The sequence below is a fragment of the Mesoplodon mirus genome (assembly GCF_964341445.2).
Source record: "Mesoplodon mirus genome assembly, chromosome: 15".
Lineage (NCBI taxonomy): Eukaryota > Metazoa > Chordata > Mammalia > Artiodactyla > Ziphiidae > Mesoplodon > Mesoplodon mirus.
The window spans coordinates 75,817,405-75,833,047 of record NC_138991.1 but is presented as its reverse complement, the minus strand read 5'-3'; the positions used below and the strand labels follow the sequence as shown (position 1 = coordinate 75,833,047).

Genomic DNA, 15,643 nt, shown 5'->3' with positions numbered 1-15,643 from the left:
TTCCACCATTATTTCCCTCGGGACTAATCGGCCACTTGCAAGAGCAGCTCTCTTGCGGTGGTCGGCGTCTTCCACAGAGCCGTGGTTCCTGCGTTTCTGCTGTGCTCTGGCTCCTCGTGGACTTTGTTTTGGACCCGGGGATGCTGACTCACAGCTACAGACAGGGCTCCCGCGTAGAAGCCCCGTCTCTAACCGCGCCCCAGGATGAGGTTTCTGCTGGCTGCTGGTGCCTTCTGGCGGGGGCTGATGAACTTTCTCCAGCTTTGGAACGGGAAGCCCCCGGTGGCTCTCAGCTGCCTTTATGTAAGCCTTCGCCTGTCCCGTGGACGGGGGACCGGATGGGGCCTGGCTGTCCCCCCTCTTCCGTGCTACCTCCGCAATCACTGAGTCACTGGATGTTCCCACACTGTTCCTGCTGCTCCGTGATTTGCTCACGACGCTCTTTTTTGTTTCAGTTGTGTTCACACTAAAACAAAGAAAGATTTTTTTGTCTTGTAAAGCTGTAATGGCCAGGTTTCCTCCAGATCCCCCTTGTCACACTTCTTACACTTGAAGCAGGACGCATGTGCTACTCTCCCTTCTCCTCACCCCTCGGCCAATCTAGGGAAATCCCCAAGTGTATATTTACATGCAGACCAGATCAAGCAAGAGCCATCACATTGTCCAGTACCCGAGGACACACTTTATTTATCGATCACTGGGTTATCAATGGAGTTATGATGGAGTTCATACTTTAACTAAGGCTGAGAGGCATTCATTTCAGATGTTAAAGATCAATATTGCCTACATTTAATACATTGATTTTTTTCCCAGAAGTAAATGCTCAAATACATCCAAAGCACAGGCTCTGTGTGTGTGTGTGTGTGTGTGTGTATGTATAAGAACATGCTTGTAACTACACAAACCCCCTTTCTACAACACACATACAACTGATAATGCAAACTGCACTCTAAGTAAGTGTGAAATTCACTTGGAGGAGCGGGATAGAAGCTGCCCGGGGAGAATTCAGAGACTGGAGCCATTCTATTGAGACTAAAATATTTCTTTAGCCTAAGCTTTAGTCTGGGAACCAATACGTATGTCTGTGTTCTTACTGTTGCTTTGAGGGGCCCGAGGGTTATCACAATGACAAGAGGATCAGAACAGGCACCTTAGGAAAGGAGTGTAGTTTTTCAGATCTGTCTGGGGTTGCTCGGAAGGTTGTACAAAATACCCTCAACAGGTGTTTTCATCTTCAAAGCGCTTGTCATTAATTACTCTCTGCAACACACCTGTGAAGCAAGGCCTTGCTCCCCACTGTCCAGAAAGCGAGAGAAAAGGAGTTTGGAAGGAGGAAAAAGCCAGTCTGTAACTTAGAGTAGGGTCAGCGCCAGAGGGGCTTCTGTGATTAGGGTCCGAGCACTCCTGCTGAATTCTAGACCTCGTGTTATGTGCCAGTCCATACAGACAGTCCAGAGGGAGGAAAAGGAAACTCGTGGGACCTACAGGTCTTGCAGAGCGTTTCTCCTGAGCTCTGCGCCAGGAAGAAGCGGCCTCTCCACGCACGCAGCACGATCCTCCGATGCTCCTTGGAGAGCTCTTCCCGGCTATTCCAAAAGATAACAAAAGTTCAACGAGAAATCTATTAGCTGATCAGGAGGAAAAACAGTTCCACTCCAAATGCCCCGGTGAACAGATTTCATTTGGTGAGGACTGGATGTAACTACGTCGTGTTAAGCCATTCTAATGTTTTTTAGTTTAGAAATTTTTGGTAAATTGTCACTTCCCTTGGCTTCCCAGCACACGCTTCATACATAAACGTGCACCACAAACGTGCAAGATGGTGATTCCAAGCCATCTGGGAACGCTCGGCCACTATCTGATATCTCTGTGGCCCTGTGACGACGCCCAGAGCCAGGAGCCAGGCAGCCATGTGACTGTGGGCCTGACCTTCCGGAGAGACCTGGTGGCACAGTGGTCTGTACCCTGATTAGCCTCAGAATTCTTACATTTTCTCTATTGACAAAAATGCAAAATATGGCTTTTGCAATACTCAAGACAGTGTCAAGAGTTAAGCCTTTCAATACGGGTACTTTGGAAACTGGAGTTTGTAATCTTGGTTACTAAAAAACTGGGAGTTTTTTTTTTTTTCCTTAAACTGACAGCACTAACATGGTTTTAGATAACTCTTAAGTAATCTATCTATCTATCTATCTATCTATCTATCCTTATATATTCCCATGGAAGCTTCATAAGGAAGCAATTATAAAACGTAAAAACCTCCCAACCATCACCAACATTGACCCATTTCTTAATTTTGGAAAGTTGTTTCCTTTTTGTTAGCATGTAGATCATTCAGAAAAGGTGTTAACCTCTTTTATTTTCTGGTACATTTCTAAGTACCCTTCTCCAGCCAATTCCACAGTAAAATGTTGCTGCCCCAAGGAATGGTGTTGGTAAGGTACCAGTAGGTCCTTGCTTTAGACCTACACTGGATTAAGAATGACAGCCCCAGAGAGCCTGGTGGGCGGCAGCCATCAGTGTGTTGTCCGGGTGTCCCACAGAGCCATGCCATGAGCTTCGTACAATCACTGCCCTGCGCCACTGAGTACCAGCCGTTAGCTCTCACTAACTCTGCCTACGGTTCAGACTTGGACCAATGTCACTCAGAGTCATGTCCAGTTATGACCCAAGTCAGTTTGAAGAGTCAGTGAAGAGAATACAATAGGTTTTATTGGATTATACTGCATTTTGATGCTTGTCCCTTTTCTTTCCCCTAAGACTTACTAGATGACCAAAAAGGGCTAGTTTAAAAGTTAAATGACAGAGAGAGATTGAGATTTATGTGTGAAACACTTCTAAACATGCCCTATAAGTACAGTAGATCTCCCCCTTACAACCACACCCTGTAAGTGCTGTATTTTCAGAGCTGAACAATTAACATAAGGAGCATGAGTCAGGCTTTGAACAACTCTGTGGGAACCAGAAAGCCTTTTGCTATTAGGAATGATGTAAATTCCCCAAGGCTGGAAGAAGTCCACAATGGAGGCAGACAGGGTCATAAATAACAACAATGGATACTGCACAGACCACATAACATATGATGCTGCGACAGTGACACCCTTTGCATCTCATGCTCGATTCAACCGCTGCCTTTATTTATTTATTTTTTAAGCTTAAAGATCACTCTGCATTTCCTATGTGAACTTCAAAAACACCTCTAAAAAACACAGGACAATCGACTCTCCTCCCGAAGTCCTCTGACAGCAAACAATGGGGGAAATGTCCTTGGAAGAAAACAACAACAGAAAGAGTGACAGAGTGACAGAAGGAAATGCCCAGCTCAAAAAGTGCAAAACCTGTGACTTCGTGTTAAAAAAAAAAAAAAAAAGAAAAAGAAAGAAAGAAAGAAGGAAAGAAAAGAAAAAGAACAAAGAAAAAGGTGAGGCAGGGTCTCCCGCTTCCAAATTAAAACCACATTTGGCAATTTGTTGAAGGAGGCATATTTACATTTGTATGAAGACTGGGTGGGCAGGGGAGAAAAGAGATTAGACTCCTTCAGCCCTTGAACTGTCAGATCTCATTAGAAATCTCTCACTCTTACATTTTAGGGTTAATTCACTCCCCTTTGTCACTAAATCACAGCCTCCGGTGCCCCCCAAACAAGTATTCCAGAGGAAGCAGCTACCACCTGCGAGCAGGACTTCCCAAGGGACTTGTCCTGATTACTAATGGCTTCTCACATCTGGCATCAAAATGCAACCGTGGCTTATCCAGAAGCAAAAGTCTTAAGGCTGAGGTGGCAAGTGCCTCCAGGGCTTACCCGGATGACACTGCTGCTTTTCAGATTCTGTGTGACTAACGACCCTGACATCTTCTGCAAAGAATACAGACAAACCCAACATATTCAAGAAGGCTACGGGCAGGCCATCCAAAGTCCAGAGTGGGCACTGCAGGGGGACTCAAGATTTAAGAAACAGGTTAACCAAGAGGATTGCTATGGATCATCATCAATCATCAATGATTCTTCACAACCTGGACGCTAGCTCTGAGTCTAGCTAAGGAAGAAAATGCTGCAACTATCTTTCCCTGGTCACCTCTCCCCCCCATTTATTTATTTACCTTTGGTAATACTTTGAGGATTTTGGTTTTAAAAATGTCCACCTGTAGGGACTTCCCTGGTGGCACAGTGGTTAAGAATCCACCTGCCAATGTAGGGGACATGGGTTTGATCCCTGGTCCGGGAAGATCCCACATGCCGTGGAGCAACTAAGCCCAGGCACCACAACTACTGAGCCTGTGCTCTAGAGCCTGTGAGCCACAAATACTGAAGCCCGCACGCCTAGAGCCCGTGCTCCACAACAAGAGAAGCCACTGCAATGAGAAGCCCGCACGCCTAGAGCCCGTGCTCCACAAGAGAAGCCACTGCAATGAGAAGCCCGCGCACCACAACGAAGAGTAGCCCCCGCTCGCCACAACTAGAGAAAACCCGTGCGCAGCAACGAAGACCCAACACAGCCAAAAATAAATAAATGAAAAATAAAATAAAATAAAATAAAATAAAAATGTCCACCTGTAAAGGTGTGTCTATATACAGTTCCAGGGAGCAACGAAACCGAAGTGGAGCAAGGCTACCGGCCCCAGAAGTCTAATTAGGGAGATACCCTCCTCAGCAGCTTGAGCAGCCCAGGCAGGCACCCAGAGCAAGGGGTCAGGCCCGCCTCCATTCCTGGGGATGCTCTGGAGACAAGTGGATGCACCGTACGTCAAGGACAGCCAAAGCCCACGCGCCCCAGCACAGGTCCAATGGGGAGGCACAGCAGGTGAGTGTCTAAGTATGATGGGGGTGGGTATTACCCCCAATGCTGTCTGGTCTGACCTGGGAAACATATTTTAAATTCCTGGACAGAAAGGACTACAAAGAAAATACCCACCAGAATGAGCTGGGTTGAAATGTAGTGAGACATACTAGTGGATGTTCAAGTTACAAAGCAAGTTGCAATTGTGGATAAATCAAGGATTTATTCACTCCACAGTGACTTACTGAGTACTACTTTTGAACAGAACACTGTTGGATTAATGAGGGATGGGGAGTGAAGGTGGCCTAAAAAAGACATTAAAAATACCCGCTCTCAAGGTTATATCCTCCTCAAGGAGTCCATAAAACATACCCAGGCCTCCCAAAGGCTAGTGGGAAGATTAGCTGTTATCAGAGGCACAGAGGGAGCTTTTCAAAAATATTGATTCTCGGGACCCATCCCTGGAAGTTCTGAGTCACAAGAGCTGGGGTGGGGCTAGATCTATATTTAGGCTCCCAGGTGATTCAAGGACTACCGATGTGCATGAAACAAAGCTCAACAGAGCAGAGCAGCAGGTACACAAATGTAGACTGGCACACCAAGGCAGCACCTGGCAGAGAGTGGCCCACGTATGCAGCATCAAAACCACCTGGGGAGCTTGTTCAGAAACGTCCAGGATTCTACCCCAGAATCTACTGCATTTGGGTTTCGGGGCTGAGGGGGTGGCGGTATCAGGGCACGCACATTTTAGCAAGTTCCCCAGTGACTGTGATACCCGGCGGAGTTAATAAACTTCTGTTCTTAGGGGCATGGAATTGAAAACCAAGCAGAGTCATCCCATCAGGCACCCCTGAACTCTGCATCAGGCATTGTCTGAGGTCCTTGCAGAGATGGACATGGACCCACAGAAAATGTTCTTCCTGTCATGGAGTCTCCATCCCAGTGGGGAAGACAACAAACAAAACACCATACAATGTCAGGTGGTGATGATGTTATGAGGAGAAATGAACCTCTAAAGGGTTGCTGGGGTGCAGTTTTACATACGGTGGTCAGGGAAGGCTGTGGGAGGTAACAAGGTAAGCTCTACCCACAGAGCTGAGTGGAGGATGGGCTGCACAAGCACCTGAGAAGAGCATTTCAAACCTGGGGAGGGGTCAGGCAGCAGGTAAGAGGTGCGTGCGTGCGTGTGCGTGTGTGTGTGTGTGTGTGCGTGTGTGTCGATGATGGTAAGGCCATCGGAAGGTTCCAAGAAGAAAAGTGACTTGGTATTTTAAGTGGATCGCCTTGGGTATAACAGAGGGCCAAGGGTGGAAGCAGGGAGACCAGTGATGAGGATACTGCAATGGTCCATTCAAGGACGGTGGGTCTTGGAGGAGGCAGGTGGTGGTGAGAAGTAGTTTGACTGGAAATACAATTTGAAGGGAGACCCAACAGAAGAAGCTGATGGGTTGGATACGGAGAGTGAGCGGAAGAAAAAAGTCAAGGATAACTCCACGATCCGTGCTTTAAACAACTGGACGAAGGAAGTTACCCTTTACCAATACAGGAAGTACTGGGGGAGAGGCGGGCTTGGGGAAGTGAAACCAAGAAATCCATTTTAGGTATGTAAGCTTTAAGAGCTGTCCTGGATGAAGAATGGAGATGCTGAGCAGGTGGCTAAGCTACAGCTTCTAGGAAGAGAGAGAGAGTTCTGTCTGCAGACACAAAGCTGGGAAGTCCACAGAGACGGTATTTAAAGGCATCTGTCTGGATGAGTTCTGGGGGGAGTGTGTTTGGATGAGGAAAAAGAAGTTGAGAAGACGAGGAGGATTCAGAAAGGAAGACTTAAGAGGGAATCATTAGTGAGGAAAGAGAAGAGTCAACATGACATGGTGTCCCTGGAGGCAAGAGGAGAAATGGCTTCCTTAAAACTGACAACCATGGGCTTCCCTAGTGGCGCAGTGGTTGAGAGTCCGCCTGCCAATGCAGGGGACACGGGTTCGAACCCCGGTCCGGGAAGATCCCACGTGCCGCGGAGCGGCTGGGCCCGTGAGCCATGGCCACTGAGCCTGCGCGTCTGGAGCCTGTGTTCCGCAACGGGAGAGGCCACAACAGTGAGAGGCCCGTGTACCACAAAAAAAAAAAAAAAAAAAAAGTGACAACCGTGTCAAAAGCTGCTGAGCCTTCAGGAGTGAAAACTGACCAGTGGAAGGTGACTTGATGAAAGCTATTTTTGGTGAAGCGCTGGGACCCAAGCATACCTGGAATGTGTCCAAGAGTGAAGAGGAGGCAGAGTGGAGACCAGCACTCTCCAGTGGATATATGACCTGTGCTGTACAGGTGACCTTAAATCTTCCAGGGACCCATGAAAAAGTAACAGGAAACTGGTGACATTAGACTTCAATAATGCATTATTCAACTCCAAATGTTACCTTTACAACATGTGATCCATATACAATTATTGAGAGAGTTTATATTTTCGTACTGCCTTTGAAATCTGGGGTGGATTCTACACTTCTGACCCGCCACACTTCAAATGCTCAATAGCCAGATGTGGCCAGTGGCCACAGTACTGGCCAGCATGGGTGCGGACAACACTTTTGAAGAGTTCTGCAGTAAAAGGGGAGCAGAGAAACTGGGTGGTAGCTGGACTGGGCATGGTGGGTAATGGAGGGTGAGTCTGGGATGACTCTGCAACAGGCCTATTTGGTGGGAGGTGATCAGCCACCATGTGTCAACCCGCAACTGAGTTCCAGGCACTGTTTCAGAAGCTTTGCACGTATTCACTAACGTCACCCTCAAAACAACTTGGGGAGGCAGGGAGTTTTCTTATTACCGTGCCGCATTCGTGGACAAGCAGCACGAATGCAATCCCACTGCTCATCGGACAGCATAGCTTCTTGGGAACATGTTGCTGCCAGTCCCCTGGCACCAGGATGCAGGCCCCCGGGATATCAGTATCAGTCCAGGGTGGATAGATCCTGGGGGCCATGATGTCGGCTGACCCTGCGTGGGCACCAGTGTCACAGCTCAGGCCAGCTACCACCTGCTGCAGCCTGGTGCACTGCCCCCCCTTACAGCCATGGGTGGAAGGTATGGCAGAAGTTATCCTTCCAAACTCTTGTTTCCAGGATTGTAGAACATCCTGCCAGATATGAAGACAGTAACGGGAGAAGGGGCAAAAAAAAAGATCCTCGATGCTGTTAAGATTTTTCTCACAGAAGCACTTAATGCAGTAATATGGTACTTTCAGTCTTTATCTTTTGAGAGTTGGATCTATTTTCTCATGGTTATATACATGAGTTTCTTCTGATTCTCTTTTGTTTACTCCGAATGAAAACAGCTAATAACCCAACCAGGATATTTTAAAAGTAATCCACAGAATATTAGAATACATAGCTGTTAAATCACATTCATAATGTGACTGTATCTGAATTCCTTGTGATCACATCTGCTCAGAACGACACACCCAGAATTGATCAGATCGGGTTAACGCTCCTGGGATGCAAGGTGGAGCACAGAGGTGACGGGGACAGAGGCCAAGGAATGGCACCCCTTGGTGGCTTGTCCCAGAGCCAGTTCCTTAAGCCCCTCATAGTTGGTCCATGATTATTTGGGGAATTTAAATGCAGCAAGAGGTGTGAAAGAAACACACTTTGGAAACTGGAAAGCGTTGAGCACGTTTTCTTGACATTGTTGTGAAAGAAAATCTGACACCCGCGCAGACCACGTGGGTTTATAAGAAGGCGAAGGACGCTTTGCATCTGTAGGAAACTTACATGATTAAATTCTTTCCCCACATCTCACTGGGGCCTCACTGAGTATTTGGCAGACAGGTAGTGTCCCTATTTGACAGAACGAGACCCAGGAGATTAAGTGTCTAAGGCCACACATTTAGCTGGGGGCAGGACTGAGTCGAGAAGGCCTGGCCCTGGTGCAGCACTCTCCCCACTGTGCCCAGGGGGTCAGTGTGCCATCTTGGTTAGAGACGGAGACGGAGGAAGAGTACAGAATACTGAGCCCAAAGTCCGTGGGTCCAGCTTCCCTCGGTCACTATCTCACTGTGGCGTCTAGACAAGCCCCGTATCTTCTCCGAACATCAGTTTCCTCATCTGTTTTTAAAAACGGGGGTGGGGGGGAGGTTATAATAGCTATATAGTGGGCCCTCACCCATCTCCTGGAAACAATACACAGATTTTCTTTTAGGGAGTCATGTCCCCACTGTCCATCCAAAGTCCATGCCTTTCAGGAGGACTCATCTTCAAGCCTGACTCCAGAAGTGGGCCTGTGACTCAGGCCAGGCGAAGCGGAGTTCAGAATTCATGAGCCTCGTAGAGATGCATGGGCTACAGTGGCCCAGGAAGGAGCCTTCTCTCTTTTCCCATGAACCTGCAGCCACCAGGACCAACCACCACATGGAGGCTGACCATGAAGCCCAACAGTGGAAGGCAATGCTGACAGATGGTGAGAAACAGTCCTGATGAAAGTCTCTGTCCTCTGATCAACATACCTAAGTCTGGGCTTTTGAGGCACATGAGCCAAAAACCTCCCTTTTCTTCCTAAGCCATTTAGAGTTGGCCTTCCTGTCCCTTGAAAACTAAAAGGTTCAAGACCGATACCAGCTCTTCTCAGGTCTGTTGCACTTAACAAGTTATTGTATGTGACAACACTCGACAAAACTAAAAGCCTTTTGCAAACAATAAAAGCAGCACAGAGGTAATATATTATCAGCTTATTTGGGGGGAGGGGCAAATACTAATATTAAAGTAAAAAACTGGAACTACTTTCAGTTCTTCATGATTTTATAATAATAAGGCAGAAAGAAAAGTGTTTCTCCTAGTTCGGTGTGATGCCTGATGACTTCCAGGAGCGTCAGCATGGTGAAATGTGACCTGACACAGAAGGAGGTGCTCACAGAAAAGCAGCCCAAGTAGAGCATGAAATACGACAGCGACCACAGTCTTAGACGGTGACGCAACCTGGTCATGAAGAAACCACACGTCTTAAAATGAAGAGGTCTCTCTTTCCCAAATTTGACTTCTCAGATTTTCTTAAATTATTTGGTATTTAATAAGTGAAGGGAGTGAAAAGGCCAAAACAGATGGGACAGAGAAGTCACGAACAATTAAAGTATAGAAACATACATGTGTGTATTGGCTCAAAGGAACCAAAGCAAAAAGAGGTACATGAAAAGGAAAGTGGTATCTCAAGAATCCCACCGTGGCCTGAAGGCCTTTTCTCTGCAGGTGATAATGATGGAGGATGTCTGTACTGAAATGCTGCAGACAAAGCACCCGGTATAGGGACCAGTCCTCATGAGACACCCACCAGGCAGACATGACCTCCCCCGTCACAGAGATGAGGAAAGTGACACCCAAGAGGCCATGTCACCTGCCCAATTCCCAAGGGACAGGCCTTGGCGCTTCACTAGGGTCCTCTGGCCCCCAGGCCCTGCATCTCTCTGCCCTCCCACGCAAGGGCAAGTCTCTAAGGGGAAGAGAAGCACAGCCTTGCTGATGCTGTTGCCACGCGGGTTAGCAGCAGATACCCTAAGAGACCCTAGTGTGTTTTTTTAAAATAATCTTTTTTAAGTTTTCATTCCTTCTGAATTGAGGACTGTGAAACTATCTTGTGCAGATCAAGGGAAGTACCAATAAAATAGCTGAAAAGAATGTTAACCTGAAAATGAAATCAGTGAAAACAAAAACAAAAAAAAATCAAGGAAGTGATCTTGTAGGAAGTACACATTTCATAGGGATTTTCCAGTGTACACTTACCTAACCCTCGAGAACCTAAAAATAAATCCTGAACAGCCCCGGGCCCCATAGTTGAGTCTCTGGTGCCACGCAACTGTGAGAAAACTTGGGTGCTTGAAAGAATTTGTAGGTTTGGGACCAGTGCTTCTCAAGAAGGGAGACCACTCACTGACCACTCTGAGAATTGAAGAGAGCTCTTTCACTTTGGCCAGAAAAACATAAAAATACATACCACTCTTTAAAAAAATTTCAGATGATTCATGAATCATAGGATAATAATGCCCAGTTTAAAAGTTGAAGGGAAATAGCTGTGAAAAATAGAGAGAAACTTAATGGCAATTACCTCAGGCAGAACTACCCTAACCCTTGGAGGTCTCCTTATTCAAAAATACCTTCCCTCAGAGGCCTGTGGTTGAAAAATGCCAACAGCCACAGGTAGGTTGCCAGCCCTTCGTTCGTGGTGGTGATCTTTTCCCTGACATCTCCCATGGCCGAGCATGTGGGTCTGGACAGGATGGGAGAGGAGAGAGGTGGGTAAATGTTCAGGGCAGCCAGGCAGGTGGCAGGACTGGCCAGGGAGGGCCCACTGTGGCCCTGGTTGCCGGTGGGAAGAGGCGTGAGAGTCAGAGCAAGGACACCACAGATGACTGTCTGATTTCACAATTCTGCTCAGAACTGGCTCTCTGCCCAGGGATGCAGAAGGAACAGCTCTCCCCATCTCCCTCAAACACAGACAGTGAGACCCCCCCTTTCCAAGTCTCCAGTCTCGTGGTAGTGACAGACTTCTGTGGACTCGTCTGGGAACCTCACCCCATTTATGGCATTGCTTCCTTGGGAAAATGAGCACCGAAGTCTAAATCATCTGAGTACTAGTGAACTTTCCCAACATAATACCCTTGCACGTAGACTCCGTCTGTGCTATCACCGTGGGTGTTCTGATGGCCGTGTGGCTTTTAGGAAGTCGGCCTGAGAGATCTGCTGGTTCCCAACTCCTCTGTACCTCAGAGCAGTGACGGGGTCCTTCCTCCAAAGCAATGTCTCACTGGGAGTATACTGGCAGCTACTGGAAATGAAAGGCGTTTTAACCGGTGGTCTCTATCTCCTCCTCCCCTGGATGGTGGTTAACAGAGCTCCCACAGGAGGCCTTGAGTTTATGCTCTTGTTGTATCCCTTTGTCCGTCACTGACTTGCTGCCAAAATGGGGCTTGGTCACTTAACTCTTTGGTACTTCAGTTTTTATAGTTGCAAAATGAAGCTGGGTTGGCAAATGGAGATGAAAAATGAGAGTGCTGAGCTTCTTGAGAAAATCACATGTGCACGTATGTTTCTCATTTCTGGCACAGGGGGTAAGGTGTTTAGCTATCTGCCACTCTGGTGTTAATGGCATTTAAATTAACTCCTCTTTGGGGAAGAATGGGAATGATGGTGATAATAACAATTAGTATTGCATTGGCCCTTTAGAATCTACATTTTTGTATTCATCATCTCACTTGATCATTGGGAAGGCTTGCATGGCAGGCATCACTTTTACTTCTGCTTAGTAAGTCTGGGGATGGATGCTCCAAGAAGCCAAATGACTTGTCCAAGGTCATCAAGTGAGCGAGGGGAGAGGCAGTGGTCAAAGTCAAGTCTTATAATTTCACGTTTGCTTCCTTTTTCACCTGTTCTATTCCCTGCCATGTTTTGCTTAATTCAATCGATCATCTAAGTAGTCATCAAAGGGAGATTATAGGCCTCTCACAGGAAAGGTACATTATGGGGAAAAGGCACAAAGGATTAGAGGCCCCAGATACATCCTATTCTAACGTACCCTATCTAACTATTCTAACCGAGATACGCCCTACCCTAACTTATCTATTCTACCTGTTCTAACTCAGCAAAGGGCAGGTTCCTTCGGAGGGCTGGAGATGGGGGCCAGGAGACATCTCATTCACAAGTACTGCTGGCTAATCATTTGGGAGAATTTTTTTTTTTTTTTTGCAGTACGTGGGCCTCTCACTGTTGTAGCCTCTCCCGTTGCGGAACACAGGCTCCGGACGTGCAGGCTCAGCGGCCATGGCTCACGGGCCCAGCCGCTCCGCGACATGTGGGATCTTCCTGGACCGGGGCATGAACCCGCGTCCCCTGCATCGGCAGGCGGACTCTCAACCACTGCGCCACCAGGGAAGCCCAGGGAGAATTTTATTATTAGGAAGGGAGAACAAAACCTCCATTTACTGTAACATACAAGCAAAGGATTGTTGATCTTAAAAGAAAATGATTGCCCCTGAGAAAAAATTTTCTTATGATCTCTGTCATTGTCTAGAAAAACTATTCTAGACAGACCGGACCAACCAAGAGCATCTTCATCGCCCGCGGCCCCCGCCCTGCAGCATTTTCGTTAGCATCATCCACCTGCCAGTCCACACAAGGGGAGGGCAGGCAGGTGATGGATGCCGCTTTAGTTCCCATCCTTATCCAGCCTTATCCACAGGCCCGGCCGAGGACACAGACACCTACCACACAGCCAAAATGTCATGTAATTGAAAAGTAAATGATAAACTCACTGAAAGTTATTTTCCTTACTATGTAAGAAGTTTTTCTATAGTAAGGAGTTTGTGAAATACAAAAATACCAATAGAAAAATTGACATAAACAGACAATTCACAAATGAGTGGGTACTAGTTAAAATAAATACAGACCAAACTTAGTTATCAAGTATGAACTACAGAGGAGTACAGACTAGATCATTAACAAAGGTTATCTTTGGGTTGGGAGTTGTGGGTAATTTTTAGTTTCTAAAATCTTTTGTACAATGAACATGTACAATTTTGGTAAGCAGTTATTAAGTAAAAAACTAAGTTCAGCAGAACACTGTGGGAAATGCGAAATATGGAAATGACCTCTTCCCACTCAAGGAAATTTTCCTAGTGCTACAGGAATCTCTTGTTAATGGCTTCCATGTAATTTACCACTAGCATTGTTTAGGAAATACAATAAGATAAGAAGAATGGATTCTTAAAGTCTACGATACAGTAAGAAAAACCTAGAAAAATCATCCACTACTTATTTAATTTTTTTGGTACAAAAAAAAAAGAGTTCCTCTCTTGAATAATGTGTTTTAAACTTACACAGAAATTTCCTCAAGGAAGCTAAATAATTCTGTCATCAGGGTACAGAAGTTAGTGCACAGTCAAATTGTTGTTTATTTCTTCTAGTCTAAAAACTTAAGGGCTGAAATGTTTCCTTATAATTTCTATTTATCTTTCCTAAGATTAAACTATAACTCTCCCCTGAATTTTTGTTTTCAATCACAATTTTTAAAGCTATGAGTAAAATGCTCTTTTGTGCAAAATCATTTTGTGGTTTTTATTTAGCTACATTTTCATCTGCTTTCTCTGATAGAAATTCAGTGTGAGAAAGTATTTTTGAGATAATCTTATATCCTCCCCCTTGACTGAGAGGAGGGCTAATAAGGCCCACAGAGGTTCAGTTACGCACAGCTGAGAAATAGGACAGCCGAGCTAAAAATAGCCCAGGCTAGGGCAGTTTATTGCTTCTTTAGACTCATTTGCATTTCAGTTTTATACTCATAAACTAGAAGGAGGATTCTCTAACATTAAACAGTAGCTTGACTTAAGAGAAGCGTTCAGTTTAGTGCTGAAATATTGTCTCTTGTCAGGGCGTGCCAGCAATCCTTCTACTCTGGGCGAGGGCCTAGCGCTTTGTGAAGAATCTTAACAGCTGTTTTCACAGCTTGGCCGCAAATCAAATGAAGGTGAGGCAGGGTGTCTGAATATCTTAACGTACACATCCACTTTTCTGTAGCTCTAGTGCTAAATGCCATTTTTTAATTTCCCAAACAATCACAGACTTTTACAGCTTAGGTTTAAAAGAAAGTAACTTAGAATTTTGGACTTCCCTTCCCGAATTGTAGAGAGGAGCTGACTGAACCATTAAAGTACAGAACGGGTACGTCTTTAAGAAAAGAGGAGGTTCTATTAGAGTGACAACTTTTAGGTCACCTGGGTCACCTTCATTACCCTTGATCTGCCAGACTGTAAGCTCCTTGAGGGTAAGAGCACTGTTTTTCTTTTTCTTTGTTTCCCCAGTGCCTACCAGAGCTCCTGGCACAGAGCCAGTACTCAGGAAACTATGTTAAAATGTGATGGTGAGAGCAGATGGGAAGGCTCTCCAGAGACTAGGAGCCGCTGTAACCAATGTTCTACGAGACAGGCAGCTTTGTGCTGACTCTGAAATGCCCCAGATATACACAGAGTTCTGTGATTATTTACACCATAAAGTTATTACTTTGGAAAGTAAAGCTATGACTTTGGTTATGATTCGTTATTTCCTTTAATAAAGGAATGATAAAATGATAAACAATTTTAAATTTCCCAAAGCCCCCCCCCCGGGGCTTTACATCTGAGGAAGAAAGCAGTCTTTACGTGGGGACCTGGGTTTGTAAACACGAAAGAAAACATTTGCTGGAATGGGATACACTGAGCACGATACAAATTTACTTTCTGCTCTTGGTATTTCTAAGGAAAAGAAGGTGAAGGGAAAACAAAACTATGAAACTAAAGGTTAAACACTTGCAAAAAGGTTTCCCAGCTCCATTTCTAGCAATAGGTCCAAAACTCAGGCTATAAGGGCTTCAAGATTTCTTATGAGAAACTGTAGTAAGAAAAATACAATGACTCATCTCGTAATAATGCCCTTTCTTCCCAAAGTACACATCATGATTCCCACATCCCTGGCACGTGGGCACTCAGGGCAGAGCTGCTGCAACAACACGGAGCACCTCCCCGCACGGAGTCCCTCGTGCACGGGGGTGTGCGTGTGACAGACCTCCCTGGTGCTGGGGGGCAGCACTGACTGCATTCGTTCTGCCCCCAAAGGAGGGGGATTACTCCCTCTGGGCCGCCTGATCAGGAAGAGTGGTTCTTTTGTGCGCCCACCTTTAGGAACCTGGGAGCTGAGTGCATCTGGCTTCCCTGTGTCAGGCGGAGCAGCTCTGAATAGGCACTCGCAGACTTCCTTGATTGCTTGCTTTATTTATTTATTCATTCATTCATTCATTCATTCATTTATTTATGGCTGTGTTGGGTCTTCATTTCTGTGAGAGGGCTTTCTCCAGTTGTGGCAAGC

At 46.1% G+C, this 15,643-nt stretch overlaps 1 protein-coding gene across 1 annotated transcript in view; it reads right to left on the bottom strand.

The window, feature by feature from the left end:
* The window catches only part of SLX4IP (SLX4 interacting protein), a 185,165-nt gene that overhangs the window by 4,403 nt on the left and 165,119 nt on the right, over window positions 1–15,643 (bottom strand). The window contains 2 exon segments of the mRNA XM_082600690.1: window positions 1–466; window positions 1,486–1,586. Of these exon segments, the coding sequence (XP_082456816.1) occupies window positions 1–466; window positions 1,486–1,586 (567 nt within the window).